General features: G+C 34.0%; 1 protein-coding gene across 7 annotated transcripts in view; it reads right to left on the bottom strand.

Moving 5' to 3' along the window:
• CEP295 (centrosomal protein 295) overlaps positions 1-13900 on the bottom strand; it is a 97349-nt gene extending 83449 nt beyond the window's left edge. For 3 of the 7 annotated variants that reach the window (XM_051986822.1, XM_051986821.1, XM_051986825.1), the window contains exons 1-4: positions 13668-13898; positions 10739-10872; positions 5404-5604; positions 1767-1891 (exon numbers count right to left, since the gene is read on the bottom strand). In XM_051986822.1, coding sequence (XP_051842782.1) covers positions 1767-1891; positions 5404-5604; positions 10739-10846 — 434 coding nt within the window. In that variant the 5' untranslated portion in view covers positions 10847-10872; positions 13668-13898. Of the gene's footprint in view, positions 1-1766; positions 1892-5403; positions 5605-10738; positions 10873-13667 lie in introns of all 7 variants that reach the window. The other 4 variants (XM_051986819.1, XM_051986820.1, XM_051986823.1 and 1 more) reach the window with 3 other exon arrangements.
• Between the last annotated feature and the right edge of the window lie 287 nt (positions 13901-14187).

The following is a 14187-nucleotide window of genomic DNA, read 5'->3' as shown; positions in this document are numbered from 1 at the left end:
AAAAAAAAAAAGGAAAGAAAAGAAAAAGGAACCTGCTCTTTCTCCTTCCTACTCAACTACAAACTCATCACTACTGGTCCTATAGATGAAGACCACTCATTGGTCTCTCTATCCAGTTATATATTATAATTTGGACAATCGGCAGTATTCATTTGTTCCTTCCTATTCTATGAGATTACTTTTGAGTGATTTTAGTTCTCATGTAGGAAACTTAACATTCCATGCATTAGTACAATCAGCACAAAGTTATCGTCACCCAAAGGGAATCTTCTTCCATTTGAATGCTACCCTGGATGTCCTCTCTGATTGTAGCAAACATCCTGAGCTAGTTTATATAGTCCTTGCTTTTAATCTCATTCAGGATTAATGACCAGAGGACCAAAGTTATCTCTATTGTTAATTTAAAATGAAAGTATCTCTTACATAGTTCTGACATGCACATGAGTGATACCTTGGGGAACTTTTAAGACTGTATTTTACTCTACCAAATTAGATACTATGATTTTATGTATGTTTTAAACAACAACAACAAAAACAAGCCCAACAGTATCCTGTATTCTTTATTCTTTTTTAGGCAATTGTGTAATTTTTTAAAAAAGGTTTATTTATAGAAAATAATTTTGAAAAATTTCACTATTGGGGGACAGCTAGATGATGCAGTAAGTAGAGCACCAGCCTTAAAGTCAGGAAGACCCGAGTTCAAATGTGACCTCAGACACTTAATACTTCCTAGCTGTGTGACCCTGGGCAAGTCACTTAATCCTAATTGTCTGGGGAGTGGGGGGAGAAATAAACAATCCTTCACTATTGGTTTCTCTTATTTTCATCAACAATTCTTAATATATACAGATTTTTTAAAAAGAATGATTGACTGCCACTTGCCACTCACTGTACATGTTAAAACAGTCTAAACGGTAGCTTAACTCATTGGGGATGTTGTACATGACCTTTTAAAAAGTCTTTCCTAATTCTGATATTTTAGGAATAAGAACACTGAATGACTAAAATACAATTAAACAAGTATGAATCTCTGTTGTGAAGACATAAAGACAAATCACTTTGGAAGTATGCCCCATAAATCCTAAACTGTTCATAAACATCTACCCCAAAGAGATTAAAAAAAAAAAAAAGGGGTAAGGATCATATATGCAAAAATAGCAGACTTTGTAGTGGCTAAGGAGATATCTAACAACTAGGGATTAAAAAAAAAAACTGATATGCAAATATTATAGAATACAGCTGTACTTTAAGAAATGATGAAGAAAAAAAAAAGTGAAACCTGAGAAAACAAACTGATAGAGTGAAGTGAGCATAACTGGAGAAAAATTTTGCAATCAACAACACCATAAAAACAAACAATTCAAACACTTAAGAATTTGATTAATGTAGTGATCAACCACAACTTCAAGGGACTGAATATGAAGCATGCTACCCCATCTTTGATAGAGAGATAATAATAAATTCCACAGAATGCAGAATAAGGGACACATTTTTGGATATGGCTAATGTAGGAATTTGTCTTGCTTGACTATGCTTATTTGTCACAAGAATTTCTTTTTCTTTTTTCATTGGACAGGAGGGAAAAAGAGGAGAGAAGTAAATATTTGTTAACTTAGAAAATTTTAATAGAATAATTGATAGTGAGTGACCTCACCATTTAGTATTTACATATAAAATATTTAATTTTGTGTTAATGAGTCACAATTAAAAGCATTGTCATTTTTCTCTTCTATAGAAAATACAAAATGTTAAAAATGCTACTTTACCATGATTTTTTTTTCAATAACTTTTCCTTTTCCTTTTTCATTTTTTTCAATGCTTCCTGGCCTCTTTCCTCTGCTCTTTGTTGCCTTTCCTCTCTTTGCTTTATTATTTCATGTATACGAGGATCCTAAAATTAATTTAAATCATTTAAAAATATTATACAAAAGTATACATTAAAACATGACCAATGGAAACAGCTTATTTGAAACTAAATTTTCTTAAAAATTTCTTTTTTCTTGAAACATTAAAAAGTGAAGTAATAGAAACGATATGCAGAGTAACTATTATACTCAGCTTTTAAAAATTACTTAGTTAATATATTCTTTTAAAATCTTTTCTTCCTATCTATGATAATTAACAGAGAACTATCTCCTTAATAATCAATATATATGTTCTTTATGATTTTTTAGGCCCACAAAATATTATTTCCTCATTATAATTCACAAAGAAACAATGAGTTCTGATCTGAGGTCAAACGAAGCCAACATATTAAATAACAGTTAAAGCATATCTCCTCATGTTTTCAATACTGAGTTAAATTCAAGCATATATGACTGCTATCATATTTGCTGAAAAAATAAAATTTTACTCTTCCAATCCTACAAAGAGTAAGATTGTGAATTACTGTAGCTATGTAGGGAGCCAGCAAAAGGCTTTTTAAAAAGCTATTAGATCAACAACCTTTATGTTTGGGTCTGATAAATCAAAACAACTAATTACTAATAGCTTACTACCTACTACCCAAAAAACTGTAATAAGAAAAATAGGGAAGTGCCCATTTAATGAATAAGTGACATTCTAAGCAATAGTATAGTTTAAAAACAAAAACAACTCAATTAAGTCAACTTCAATTTCCTTAATCATCTGCATTGAATAAGATTCTGATTTCACATTATTTAAATCCTTTCAAGCCAAGAAACAATAAATACTTAGTGCCTACTATGGAGACATTGTCTTGGGTACTGAGGATTCAAACAAAAATGAAACAGGGGAGACAAGTACATCAAGATATTAAAAACAAAAACAACATAATCTGTACTTGAACTGAGTATTAAAGGAAAAAAAAAGGGATTCTAAGAGGCAAAGGTGAAAAGAGAATATCTTTCAAGTATGGGAGATAACCTGTGCAAAGAAAGAGATGGGAAATGAAGTGCTATGTATGACACACAGCAAAGACAGTTTGGCTAGAATACAGAATATGGGACAGAGAGTAACTTATAGATGAAAAGTTTTTTTAAAAAAACCCAGACATTTAACATTTGATCCTAAAGGCAATAGGGATGCATTGAAGTGTACTGAGTTGAAAAATGACACAGTTTCATACTTTAAGAAACTAACTTTAGTGGAGTGGAGATGGGGGAGAGGGAAAGGAGAGAATATGTGGTATGAATACATCTTAGGAGGCAGTAGCTCAGATGAGAACTGATAAAGGCCTGACACCATAATTCAGGCATCAAATGATGCATCAAAAAGCTCAAGCACTCAAGTTTGTCTTTTGTCTTTATGGTGTTGACAGCATAAAGAGAAAAAAGGAGATTTTAGAAACAAGAATATTTGGCAGCTGAGTAGCTAAGCATTGCTAAACTGGATGACTGGAAAGATGGTGATACCCTCAACAGCAAGAAAAAAACTTGGGGCAACAAATAATTTTTGTTTTGAATACAAAAGTGTTTTGAGATGCCAGCAGGACAGTTTGAAATATCAAACAGGTGGATGGAGATATGAAAATGGATCTCAGAAGAGAAGATCTAGTTATATAGATTTGGGTGTTACATATAGAGGTTATGAATAAAGTTACAGATGAAGTAGAAGAGCAAGTGAGAGAGTACAGAGAAAATAGTGTCTAAAAAAGAGCCTTGGGGCAGCCATAAATGAGATATGGTATGATGAAGCAGCAAAGGAGACAGAGAAACTGTCAGGTAAATAGACAGATAAAAAGAATAGTCTCAAGAAAACTCAGAGAGATGATAGAGAGAATGAATGACCATATCATATATATAGTAGAGAGCTTGTGAAGGTTAAGAATTGAGATTAGGTCATCAGACTTGGTAATTAAGATATTGGTCGTTCTGGAAAAAAAGACTTTTGGTTAACAAGTTAGACAGAAAGCCAGATATCAGAGGATTGAGATGCAAGTAAGGACAGAAAATGGTCTTTTTCTAGGAGCATTGTTATGGGCCAGAACTCTGTACTTGAAACAAAGATTCTTACAAGGTGCTAACTCAGTGGAATTGATAAGACAATGGTTATCTAGTTTAGCATGGGGATTAATAGTTCTCTAGTTCAGTATAGTTGATTTAATCTTACCACAAATAATGGTTTCCTAGTGATATAATGATTGGCTTATACATTTGATTTACAGTATACTGTAAATGATCTAATTATAATAGAGCATATAAAGTTGGACAAACTCAGTCAGGAGTTGGAGACTTGGAGAAGACACAGGACTGGAGGCGGGAGCTCAAGCTCTCAGAACCAAGAAGAGAGATTCACTCCATCTCACACTACCTTGGTGACTGGCCTGTCTTCCTGCATTTCCTCCATTGAGACTAAGTTAACCCAGGCACCAGGCAAGGATACAATAAAGAATTTGGACTTTAACACGTGGCCATTCTTGTGGTGATTTTTCTGATGGAAATGAAGGCTGGTCCAGAGACCTCCAGAAAACCAATCAGAACACTACAGAGCACTACAGCCTGAGGTAGTGACAGGATGTAATGAGGGTTTTCTTTTTGCTAATATTTTATTTAAGATTTTCGCATCAATATTCATTAGGGAGATTGGTCTATAATTTTCTTTCTCTGTTTTCAGCCTACCTGGTTTAGGTATCAGTACCATATCTGTGTCATAAAAGGAGTTTGGTAGGACTCCTTCAATCCCTACTTCTTCAAATAGTTTATTTAGCATTGGAGTTAATTGATCTTTAAATGTTTGATAGAATTCAGATGTAAATCCATCTGGTCCTGGGGTTTTTTTCTTAGGGAGTTGATTGATAGTTTGTTCTATTTCTTTTTCTGAGATAGGAGTGTTTAGGATATTTACTTCTTCCTCTGTTAGTTTAGGCAAGTTATATTTTTGAAGGTATTCTTCTATTTCATTTAAGTTGTCGAATTTATTGGCGTAAAGTTGGGCAAAGTAACTCCTAATTATTGCTCTAATTTCCTTTTCGTTAGTGGTGAGTTCTCCCTTTTAATGAGGGTTTTCTAATAAGGAAGACTTGGGGGATGTTTATAGGCAGTAGGGAAGGAACCAGTTAGAGAAGCTCAAGCTGCTGAAGAGGATGACAGAAGGGGCACTTTGCTGGAGAAGAGAAAAGGGGAGAGGCTCAACGGGATATATAAACATGTAGAAATGTTAATTTTGGAGAGAACAGTCACCAATACATGTACAGTTCCTAGAAGACAGTTGGTATACTATTTCAATAAATATTTCTGCCATATACTTTTTTATACTTTATAAGAGAATTTTAATTTGTCATATTGAATGTGTTCAAGATATGATTACTGAAAGCATATAATTATTCAATCTACTCAACTGAAAATTAAAGTTACACTATTTTTAGAATATAATTGAAGCATCAAAAACTCAAGCACTCAAGTTTGTCTTTTATGAATATCTGAGGTAAAAATTTCTACTCACATTTTCCTTGGCACTACGATGTCCTTCTCCCACACAACGTAAGCTTGCAATATATAGGTTTTCCAGTTCTTTGATTTTCTGTTTTTGTGTTTTTTCCCATTCTACCCTCAACTCTTCTGCCAAATGATGGAGGTATTGATCTCTCCTTTGTTTTACTTCTTGTCTTAACTGAGAAGCAATGCATCTTTCCTGTTCTCTAACCTAAAGAAAGAATTAAGCATTAATTAGGTTGGGTAAAAACAACAGAACATTTTGATCCCAATCACCAGAAATGAATTCTCTTTAAGAAATGTATTACCCTGGTTATCTAAAACATAATACATTACCCAAGCATCTAAAGAAAATTCACAGTAATGAAAAAAAATTCAAAATGAGAAAAATTTAAATTAAGGAAAGAGGTGGGAATCACCACCAGAAAACTGCTAATGTCATTCTTTTATCCTGATAGGAAAAGTTTGGCAGGCATAGTCAAGCAAACCTGAGGAAACATAAAAGTTTTAAAGAAAAGTGGATAATCCATCAAGTGGGAAATGGCTAAACAAATTGTGATATATATAAATGGATAGAATGTTGGTCTCTTTATCTCACCTAGTTGGGAAGAAAAAAGAATATTCACAAGTGTGGATCTCATAACTGATCAGTGAATTTAATTCACCCCTTCTTACTCCACCATCAAGGTGGTGCACAGGGGCTAGAATCAGGAAGACCTGAATTCAAATCCAGCCTGAGTGTGTCCCTGGGCAAATCACTTAAACTGTCTGCCTTAGTTTCCTCAACTATCAGTGTTCGATAACAGTGTCTACTCTAATTCTAGCTCTTTTGCAGTATTTTTTTTTTTAATAACTTTTTATTGACAGAATCCATGCCAGGGTAATTTTTTACAATATTATTCCTTGCACTCACTTCTGTTCTGATTTTTCCCCTCCCTCCCTCTATCCCCTCTCCCAGATGGCAAGCAGTCCTATACATGTTAAATAGGTTACAGTATATCCTAGATACAATATATGTGTGCAGAACCGAACAGTTCTCTTGTTGCACAGGGAGAGTTGGATTCAGAAGGTATAAATAACCCGGGAAGAAAAACAAAAATGCAAACAGTTTACATTCATTTCCCAGTGTTCTTTCTTTGGGTGTAGCTGCTTCTGTCCATCATTGATCAACTGGAACTGAGTGAGATCTTCTCTTGGTCAAAAAAATCCACTTCCATCAGAAACATCCTCATATAGTATCATTGTTGAAGTATATAGTGATCTCCTGGTTCTGCTCATTTCACTTAGCATCAGTTCATGTAAGTCTCTCCAAGCCTCTCTGTATTCATCCTGCTGGTCATTTCTTACAGAACAATAATATTCCATAACATTCATATGCCACAATTTATTCAACCATTCTCCAAATGATGGGCATCCATTCATTTTCCACTTCCAGCCACTACAAACAGGGCTGTCACAAACATTTTGGCACATATAGGTCCCTTTCCCTTCTTTAGTATCTCTTTGGGATATAAGCCTAGTAGTAACACTACTGGATCAAAGGGTATGCACAGTTTGATAACTTTTTGAGCATAAGTGTTTCTACAATGTATTAGTGTCCCTGTTTTCCCACATCCCCTCCAACATTCCATATTATCTTTCTCTGTCATTCTAGCCAGTCTGACAGGTGTGTAGTAGTATCTCAGAGTTGTCTTAATTTGCATTTCCCTGATTAATAATGATTTGGAGTATATTTTCATATGGCTAGAAATAGTTTTAATTTCTTCGTTTGAAAGTTGTCTGTTCATATCCTTTGACCATTTATCAATTGAAGAATGGCTTGATTTCTTATAAATTAGAGTCAATTCTCTATATATTTTGGAAATGAGGCCTTTATCAGAACCTTTGACTGTAAAAATGTTTTCCTAGTTTGTTGTTTCCCTTCTAATCTTGTGTGAATTAGTTTTGTTTGTACAAAAACTTTTCAATTTGATATAATCAAAATTTTCTATTTTGTGGTCAATAGTGAGCTCTAGTTCTTCTTTGGTCATAAATTCCTTCCTCTTCCACAGGTCTGAGAGATAAACTATCCTATGCTCTTCCAATTAATTTATAATCTCATTCTTTATGCCTAGGTCATGAACCCATTTTGATCTTATCTTGGTGTATGGTGTTAAGTGTGGGTCAATGCCTAGTTTCTGCCATACTAATCTCCAATTTTCCCAGCAATTTTTGTCAAATAATGCATTCTTATCCCAAAAACTGGGGTCTCTGAGTTTGTCAAACACTAAATTATTAAAGTTATTGGCTGCTTTGTCCTTTGAACCTAACCTATTCCATTGATCAACTAGTCTATTTCTTAGCCAATACCAGATGATTTTAGTAACCGCTGCTTTATAACATAATTTTAGATCTAGTACAGCTAGGCCACCTTCATTTGATTTTTTAAAAAAATAATTCCCTTGAAATTCTTGACTTTTTGTTTTTCCATATGAACTTTGTTATTTTTTCTAGGTCATTAAAATAGTTTTTTGGGAGTCTGATTGGTATAGCGCTAAATAAATAGATTAGTTTAGGTAGTATTGTCATCTTTATTATATTTGCTCGCCCAATCCAAGAGCATTTTATAGTTTTTCCAGTTGGTTAGATCAGACTTAATTTGTGTGGAAAGTGTTTTGTAGTTTTGCTCATAAAGTTTCTGATTTTCCCTTGGCAGATAGAGTCCTAAATATTTTATACAATCAGTAGTTACTTTAAATGGAATTTCTCTCTTAACTCTGTTGGGTTTTGTCAGTGATATATAAGAATGCTGATGACTTATGTGGGTTTATTTTGTATCCTGCAACTTTACTAAAGGTGTGGATTGTTTCTAATAACTTTTTGGTAGAGTCTCTGGGGTTCTCTAACTATACCATCATAGCATCAGCAAAGCGTGATAATTTGGTTTCCTCATTGCCTATTCTTATTCCTTTAATCTCTTTCTCAACTCTTATTGCTGAAGCTAGCATTTCTAATACAATATTAAATAGTAACGGTGATAGTGGGTAACCTTGTTTCACTCCTGATCTTATTGGGAATGGTTGCAGTTTGTCTCCATTACATATGATGCTTACTGCTGGTTTTAAATAGAGGCTACTGATTATTTTAAGGAAAAGTCCATTTATTCCTCTACTCTCAAGTGTTTTAATAGGAATGATGTTGGATTTTATCAAATGCTTTTTCTGCATCTATTGAGATGATCATATGGTTTTTGTTAATTTGGTTATTAATATGGCCAATTATATTGATAGTTTTCCTAATATTGAACCAGCCCTGCATTCCTGGTATAAATCCTACTTGATCGTGGTGTATTATCCTGGGCATAATTTTTTGTATTCTTTTTGTTAATATCTTATTTAAGATTTTACCATCAATATTCATTAGGGAGATTGGTCTATAATTTTCTTTCTCTGTTTTCAACCTACCTGGTTTAGTTATCAGTATCATGTCTGTGTCATAAAAGGAATTTGGTAGGACTCCTTCATTCCCTATTTTTTGAAATAGTTTATAAAGCATTGGGGCTAATGGTTCTTTGAATGTTTGGTAGAATTCACATGTAAATCCATCTGGGGATTTTTTTAAGGGAGTTGATTAATAGCTTGTTCTATTTCTTTTTCTGAAATGGGACTATTTAAGCAATTTACTTCCTCCTCTGATAATCTGGGAAGCCTATATTTTTGGAGGTAGTCATCCATTTCACTTAGGTTATCAAATTTATTGGCATAAAAAGTTGGGCAAAGTAACCCCTTATTATTTCTTTAATTTCCTCTCCATTGGTGTAAAATTCTCCCTTTTCATTTTTAAGACTACTAATTTGATTTTCCTCTCTCCTTTTTCTAATCAGATTTACCAAAGGTTTATCAATTTTATTGGTTTTTTCATAAAACCAACTCATAGTTTTATTTATTAGTTCAATAGTCTTTTTACTTTCTGTATTATTAATTTCTCCTTTTAATTTTAGAATTTCAAGTTTAGTAATTGATTGGGGGTTTTTAATTTGGTCTTTTTCTAGCTTTTTAAGTTGCAAACCCAATTCATTGATCTTCTCTTTCTCTGTTTTATTCAAGTAAGCCTCTAAGGATATAAAATTTCCCCTTATTACTGTTTTGGCTGCATCCCACAAATTTTGGTATAATGTCTCATTGTTGTCATTATCTTGAGTGAAATTATTAATTGTGTCTATAATTTGCTGTTTCACCCAATCATTCTTTAAGATGAGATTATTTAGTTTCCAATTACTTTTTGGTCTATTTACACCTAACTTTTTGTTGAATGTAGTTTTTATTGCATTGTGCTCTGAAAAGAAAGCATTTACTATTTCTGCCTTCCTGCATTTAACTTAGGTCTTTATGTCCTAATATATGGTCAATTTTTGTGTAGGTTCCATGAACTGTTGAGAAGAAAGTATACTCCTTTCTGTCACCATTCAATTTTCTCCAGAGATCTATCATACCTAATTTTTCTAATATTCTATTTACCTCTTTAATTTCTTTCTTATTTGTTTTGTAATTTGATTTATCTAAATCTGAGAGTGCAAGATTGAGATCTCCCGCTATTATAGTTTTGCTGTCTATTTCTTCTCGCAACTCTCTTAACTTCTCCTTTAAGAAGTTAGATGCTATACCAATTGGTGCATATAGGTTTAATAGTGATATTGCTTCATTGTCTATAGTACCCTTTAGCAAGATATAGTTTCCTTCCTTATCTCTTTTGATTAGATCAATTTTTGCTTTTGCTTGATCTGAGATAAGGATGGCTAACCCTTGCTTTTTTGACTTCACCTGAAGCATAACAGATTCTGCTCCAGCCTTTTACCTTTCCTCTGTATGTATCTCCCTGTTTTAAATGTGTTTCCTGTAAACAACATATTGTAGGGTTCTGACTTTTGATCCAGTCTACTATCCGCCTCCTCTTTATGGGAGAGTTCATCCCATTCATATTTATGGTTAAAATTACTAATTCTGTATTTCCTTGCAGTGAGTATTAAAAGAGAAAATACTTATAGTTAGCTCACAATTACACATACTTAAAAAATTTGTGACTGCTTTCTTCCTCTGGCAGACTGAAGAACTCATCCCTTTCTCATTCCCTTTCACTCTGGCTATGGATTTCAGACTTAATGAGGATCTCATAATAGATTACCCCAAAGCAGCTCAAAACTCCAGAACTAAAGATATCCAGCATCATCAGCCTCCCCAGCAACAGGAGTTACAGGGATGTGTTATCATCCTATTCAGACTTTATGGCTATCTTTATATAAATATGTATATTACCTTGATTTTATGCTTAAGATTCATTTGAATTTTTAAAATGTAGAAGACTCATACCTGCAGTAATCTTTGTTTTCGTCTTCTTTCATATTCTTCCTTCAAAAGCAAAGCTTCCTCATTGGGACTAAATCTAAAGTTTCCAACTTTTGTTACTTTTCTTTTCATTTTCTTATATTTTGAATAAACAGAATCTGTATTGAAAAAGAACAAAAATCAACCTTCTATTAAGAGAAACAAATGCACAATGAGGCTTTAGTTTTTAACTAGAGATCTTAAACAGATGTAAAACATTTTAAATTAAAAGAACAGCACATGAAAACATTTGACTACTTTTATACTAAAAATCTCTTGCCAATTAAAGAAAATAAGTAGACATTTGAAATAAAATCAGGTATCCTAACATTACATGTGGCAAACATAATTAAAATTATGAAATTCTGTTTTGGTGGGCTATAGGAAAAGGCAGTTTATTGCACTGTAGGTGGATTCTTTAATTGATATTATCTCTTTGTAGAGCAATATACAATGCAAATTTTAAAACTAATTATACGATTTTCTCAGTGACTATATCAGCAGTTATTTAATTAGTGTTTGAGAAGTGTTTCCCTCACAACAACCTGTTACTGAGGTAATGCAAGCATTATTAGCTCCATTTCACTCTGAGGAAATGAAGAGGCAAAGAGGTTAAATAGCTCTATAAGAAGTAGGATGGGAACTTGATGTCTTTCAGTCCACTGCTTTTCCCACTACTACTACTGAGGCTATATTTTGAGGATATTCCTGAAAGTTGGGCAAAGGTGAAAGAGAATGACATGTAAAAGAAATTCATAAATGCATCATTTGTAACTGTGAAAAACTGGAAAACAATCAACAAAGTATTTACTAAATACAAGGCTGAGACTACAAATAAAAAATAATCCCTGCTCTTAACTTGTTTACATTCTATTAAAAATAACCTTTTGGCCCAAAGATTAGGAAAGAGTGAATAAACTAAAATATATCATTATTATAGGGAATTAACACTGCTATTTACCAGGCAGGATAAAGTTTGCTTCAATATTTTTTTGGTTTGGATTTAAGGAATTTATTGCAGTATGAAAGATACTTTATTACTTTAGTATCATAAATTTTAATGTTAATTTTGAAGATAAAGAGCTAAACTAATTTTTAAACATATTGTTAAAGATTACAATAAGCTTACAATAAATTATGTATAAGCAAATAAGATGTTTGTTTCCAATGTAAAATGCTTTTAAATTGTCATAATTTTGTGATTTCTAAATGCTTAATGACTTGATTCAAACAAGAGAAATATTAACAAGAAATATCAAGACTGACCTCTGAAATATAAACAAGAAAGGCCTAACTTTAAGATTTTTTTAAAATTCAATTTATTCTACTTTCATGTTATCTCCAACTAGCTTATGCACATAAGTGACAACTGTAGATGTCCATCAATATGCATGAAGCAATGATACTTGTTTCCAAAACTTTATAGGCTTCACTGACAGATCCTGTGTTAATACAGAATTTATTTTCACATTCAAAGGTCTCAAATTGTGCCTGAAATAAAAACATCTCTAACAAACTTTTTGCAGCAGTAGTAAACTGGTCATAATACCCTATAGAATAACTTGATGTTCAACAGTCACAACTTTCTGTTCTGGATTAGATTCTCATCAAAGTCTCCTCTAAGAATGTGAATCTCCTTAGCCAGAGGCTTAGAGCTAGTCATAACTTTTCTTTTTAAAATCAGCAGTTTTTTTATTTTTCAAAATAAATGCAAAGATAGTTTTCAATGTTCACCCTTTCAAAACCTTGCATTCCAAATTTTTCTTCTACCTTATATTTTGAATAAACAGAACCTGTATTGAATGAGAACAAAAATCAATCTTCTGTTAAGAAAAACAAATGCACAAAGAGACTTCATATAGTTTTTAACCAGAGATCTCACACAGTTGTGGAATATTTTAAATTCAACAGCAAGTAATCCAATATAGTTTAAACATATGCAATTCTTCTAAACATTTTCACATTTGTTATCATGCTCAAGAAAAATCAGATCAAACGGGGAAAAAAGAAAAAAAAAAACCCAAGCATTGCTTTAATATTTTCCTTTCCTTTGACTTTATCACATCTTTGCCATATCATCTTGAAGAGTTAATTTTATTCCTAATCTATTTCCAGTCTCACAAAGGCATTTGTGCGCTGCTCCTTCCTAGAATTCCTTCCTCATTATTCTAGCTGCATTCTACCCATGCTTCAAGATTTAATTCAATACCTACCTATTCATGACTTTTTTTTAAAACAAACTTTAAACAAGATTAACTTTGGGGAAAAAAACTAAAGGAGTAGTTTATGAGGCTATGAAGGATCTTAAATGCTGGTCTAAGAAACCTGTATTTTATTTTGGTGTGACTTGATAAATCCAGTATCTTAGCTACATTATTATTCTAACAACGAAGAAATAATAAATAGGAATAAATTTAAATTTATTCAAATAAATATAAAAGCAGATAAAGATAAAAGCAAGAGTAATTCCGAATGCAGGCGAAAAGATGATGCAAACAACTTCTCTTTTACAGATAAGTTTGGGAAGGGCGGGGAGAAAAAGAGAAATGCACTGCGAAGAAATGTAACCGGGGGAGCTTGGAGTCCCGGCTTGGTTAATGACTCAAGGTGAAAATTTTAAGTCACTTCCCCTCTTTGGGACTCAGTTTCTCCACCGGTAAAGTAACGGGGTTGAACCAGAGGAGCTGAAAGGTCTCCTTCAGTTCTACCTGTGCCCGGGCGTCCCTCCTGGCCCGGAGCCAACCAGACTCTCCCGCTTCGGCTGCGCTACGCTCCGGGACCTGCGCAGCACGCAGTCTCCGTTCCGTCCGCTGACCCGGGCTGCCGACGGCGCTCGTGCTGCGCAGCCCCGATCGCGTCCCACGCCCGGTTCAGGGCCCACGCCGAAGGTTCCGGCACCCGGTCAGTCACTCACCTGGAGGAAGCAGGCTCAAGGCCTGGGAGCTCGCCTGCAGCTGCGGGCCAGCTTGGCCGCGAGCCGAGCAAACGGAGGCTCAGAACCGCGCCGCAGCCACTGACGCATCAACCCTGCCGCCAAACAGTCGTTTCTACGTCATCCAGGGGCGCCAACGTTTCTTTGAGGTTTCAAAACACCAACCAATGGCGGGAGAGAAGCGCGGGAACTCGCCCGGCCCGGACAATTCCACGCAGTCTCCGGGAGGTTCCAGGAGTTTGTGCGCAAGCGCGGAAGAAACCTCTCAACCTGACAAGTGCTGCTTTAGAGCAAAGCATCTTAACTTGTGGATGGAAACCTTGAAGACAGTAAAAGGTATCAACTATTCCCACGAGATTTAATATTTTATGTAAAAATAAACACACATCCATCTCATTAGTGTGCAATGCTTTCTTTTTAAATAAATGGTAAAATTATATGTACACCAAAGGATGGTTTTAAGATAAATTTCTTTATGATTTATTATCTGTGTATATTTGTA

This window comes from Antechinus flavipes, chromosome 3, assembly GCF_016432865.1.
Source record: "Antechinus flavipes isolate AdamAnt ecotype Samford, QLD, Australia chromosome 3, AdamAnt_v2, whole genome shotgun sequence".
In the NCBI taxonomy this organism is placed as follows: Eukaryota; Metazoa; Chordata; class Mammalia; order Dasyuromorphia; family Dasyuridae; genus Antechinus; species Antechinus flavipes.
This window is presented reverse-complemented; position numbering and strand designations above follow the sequence as displayed.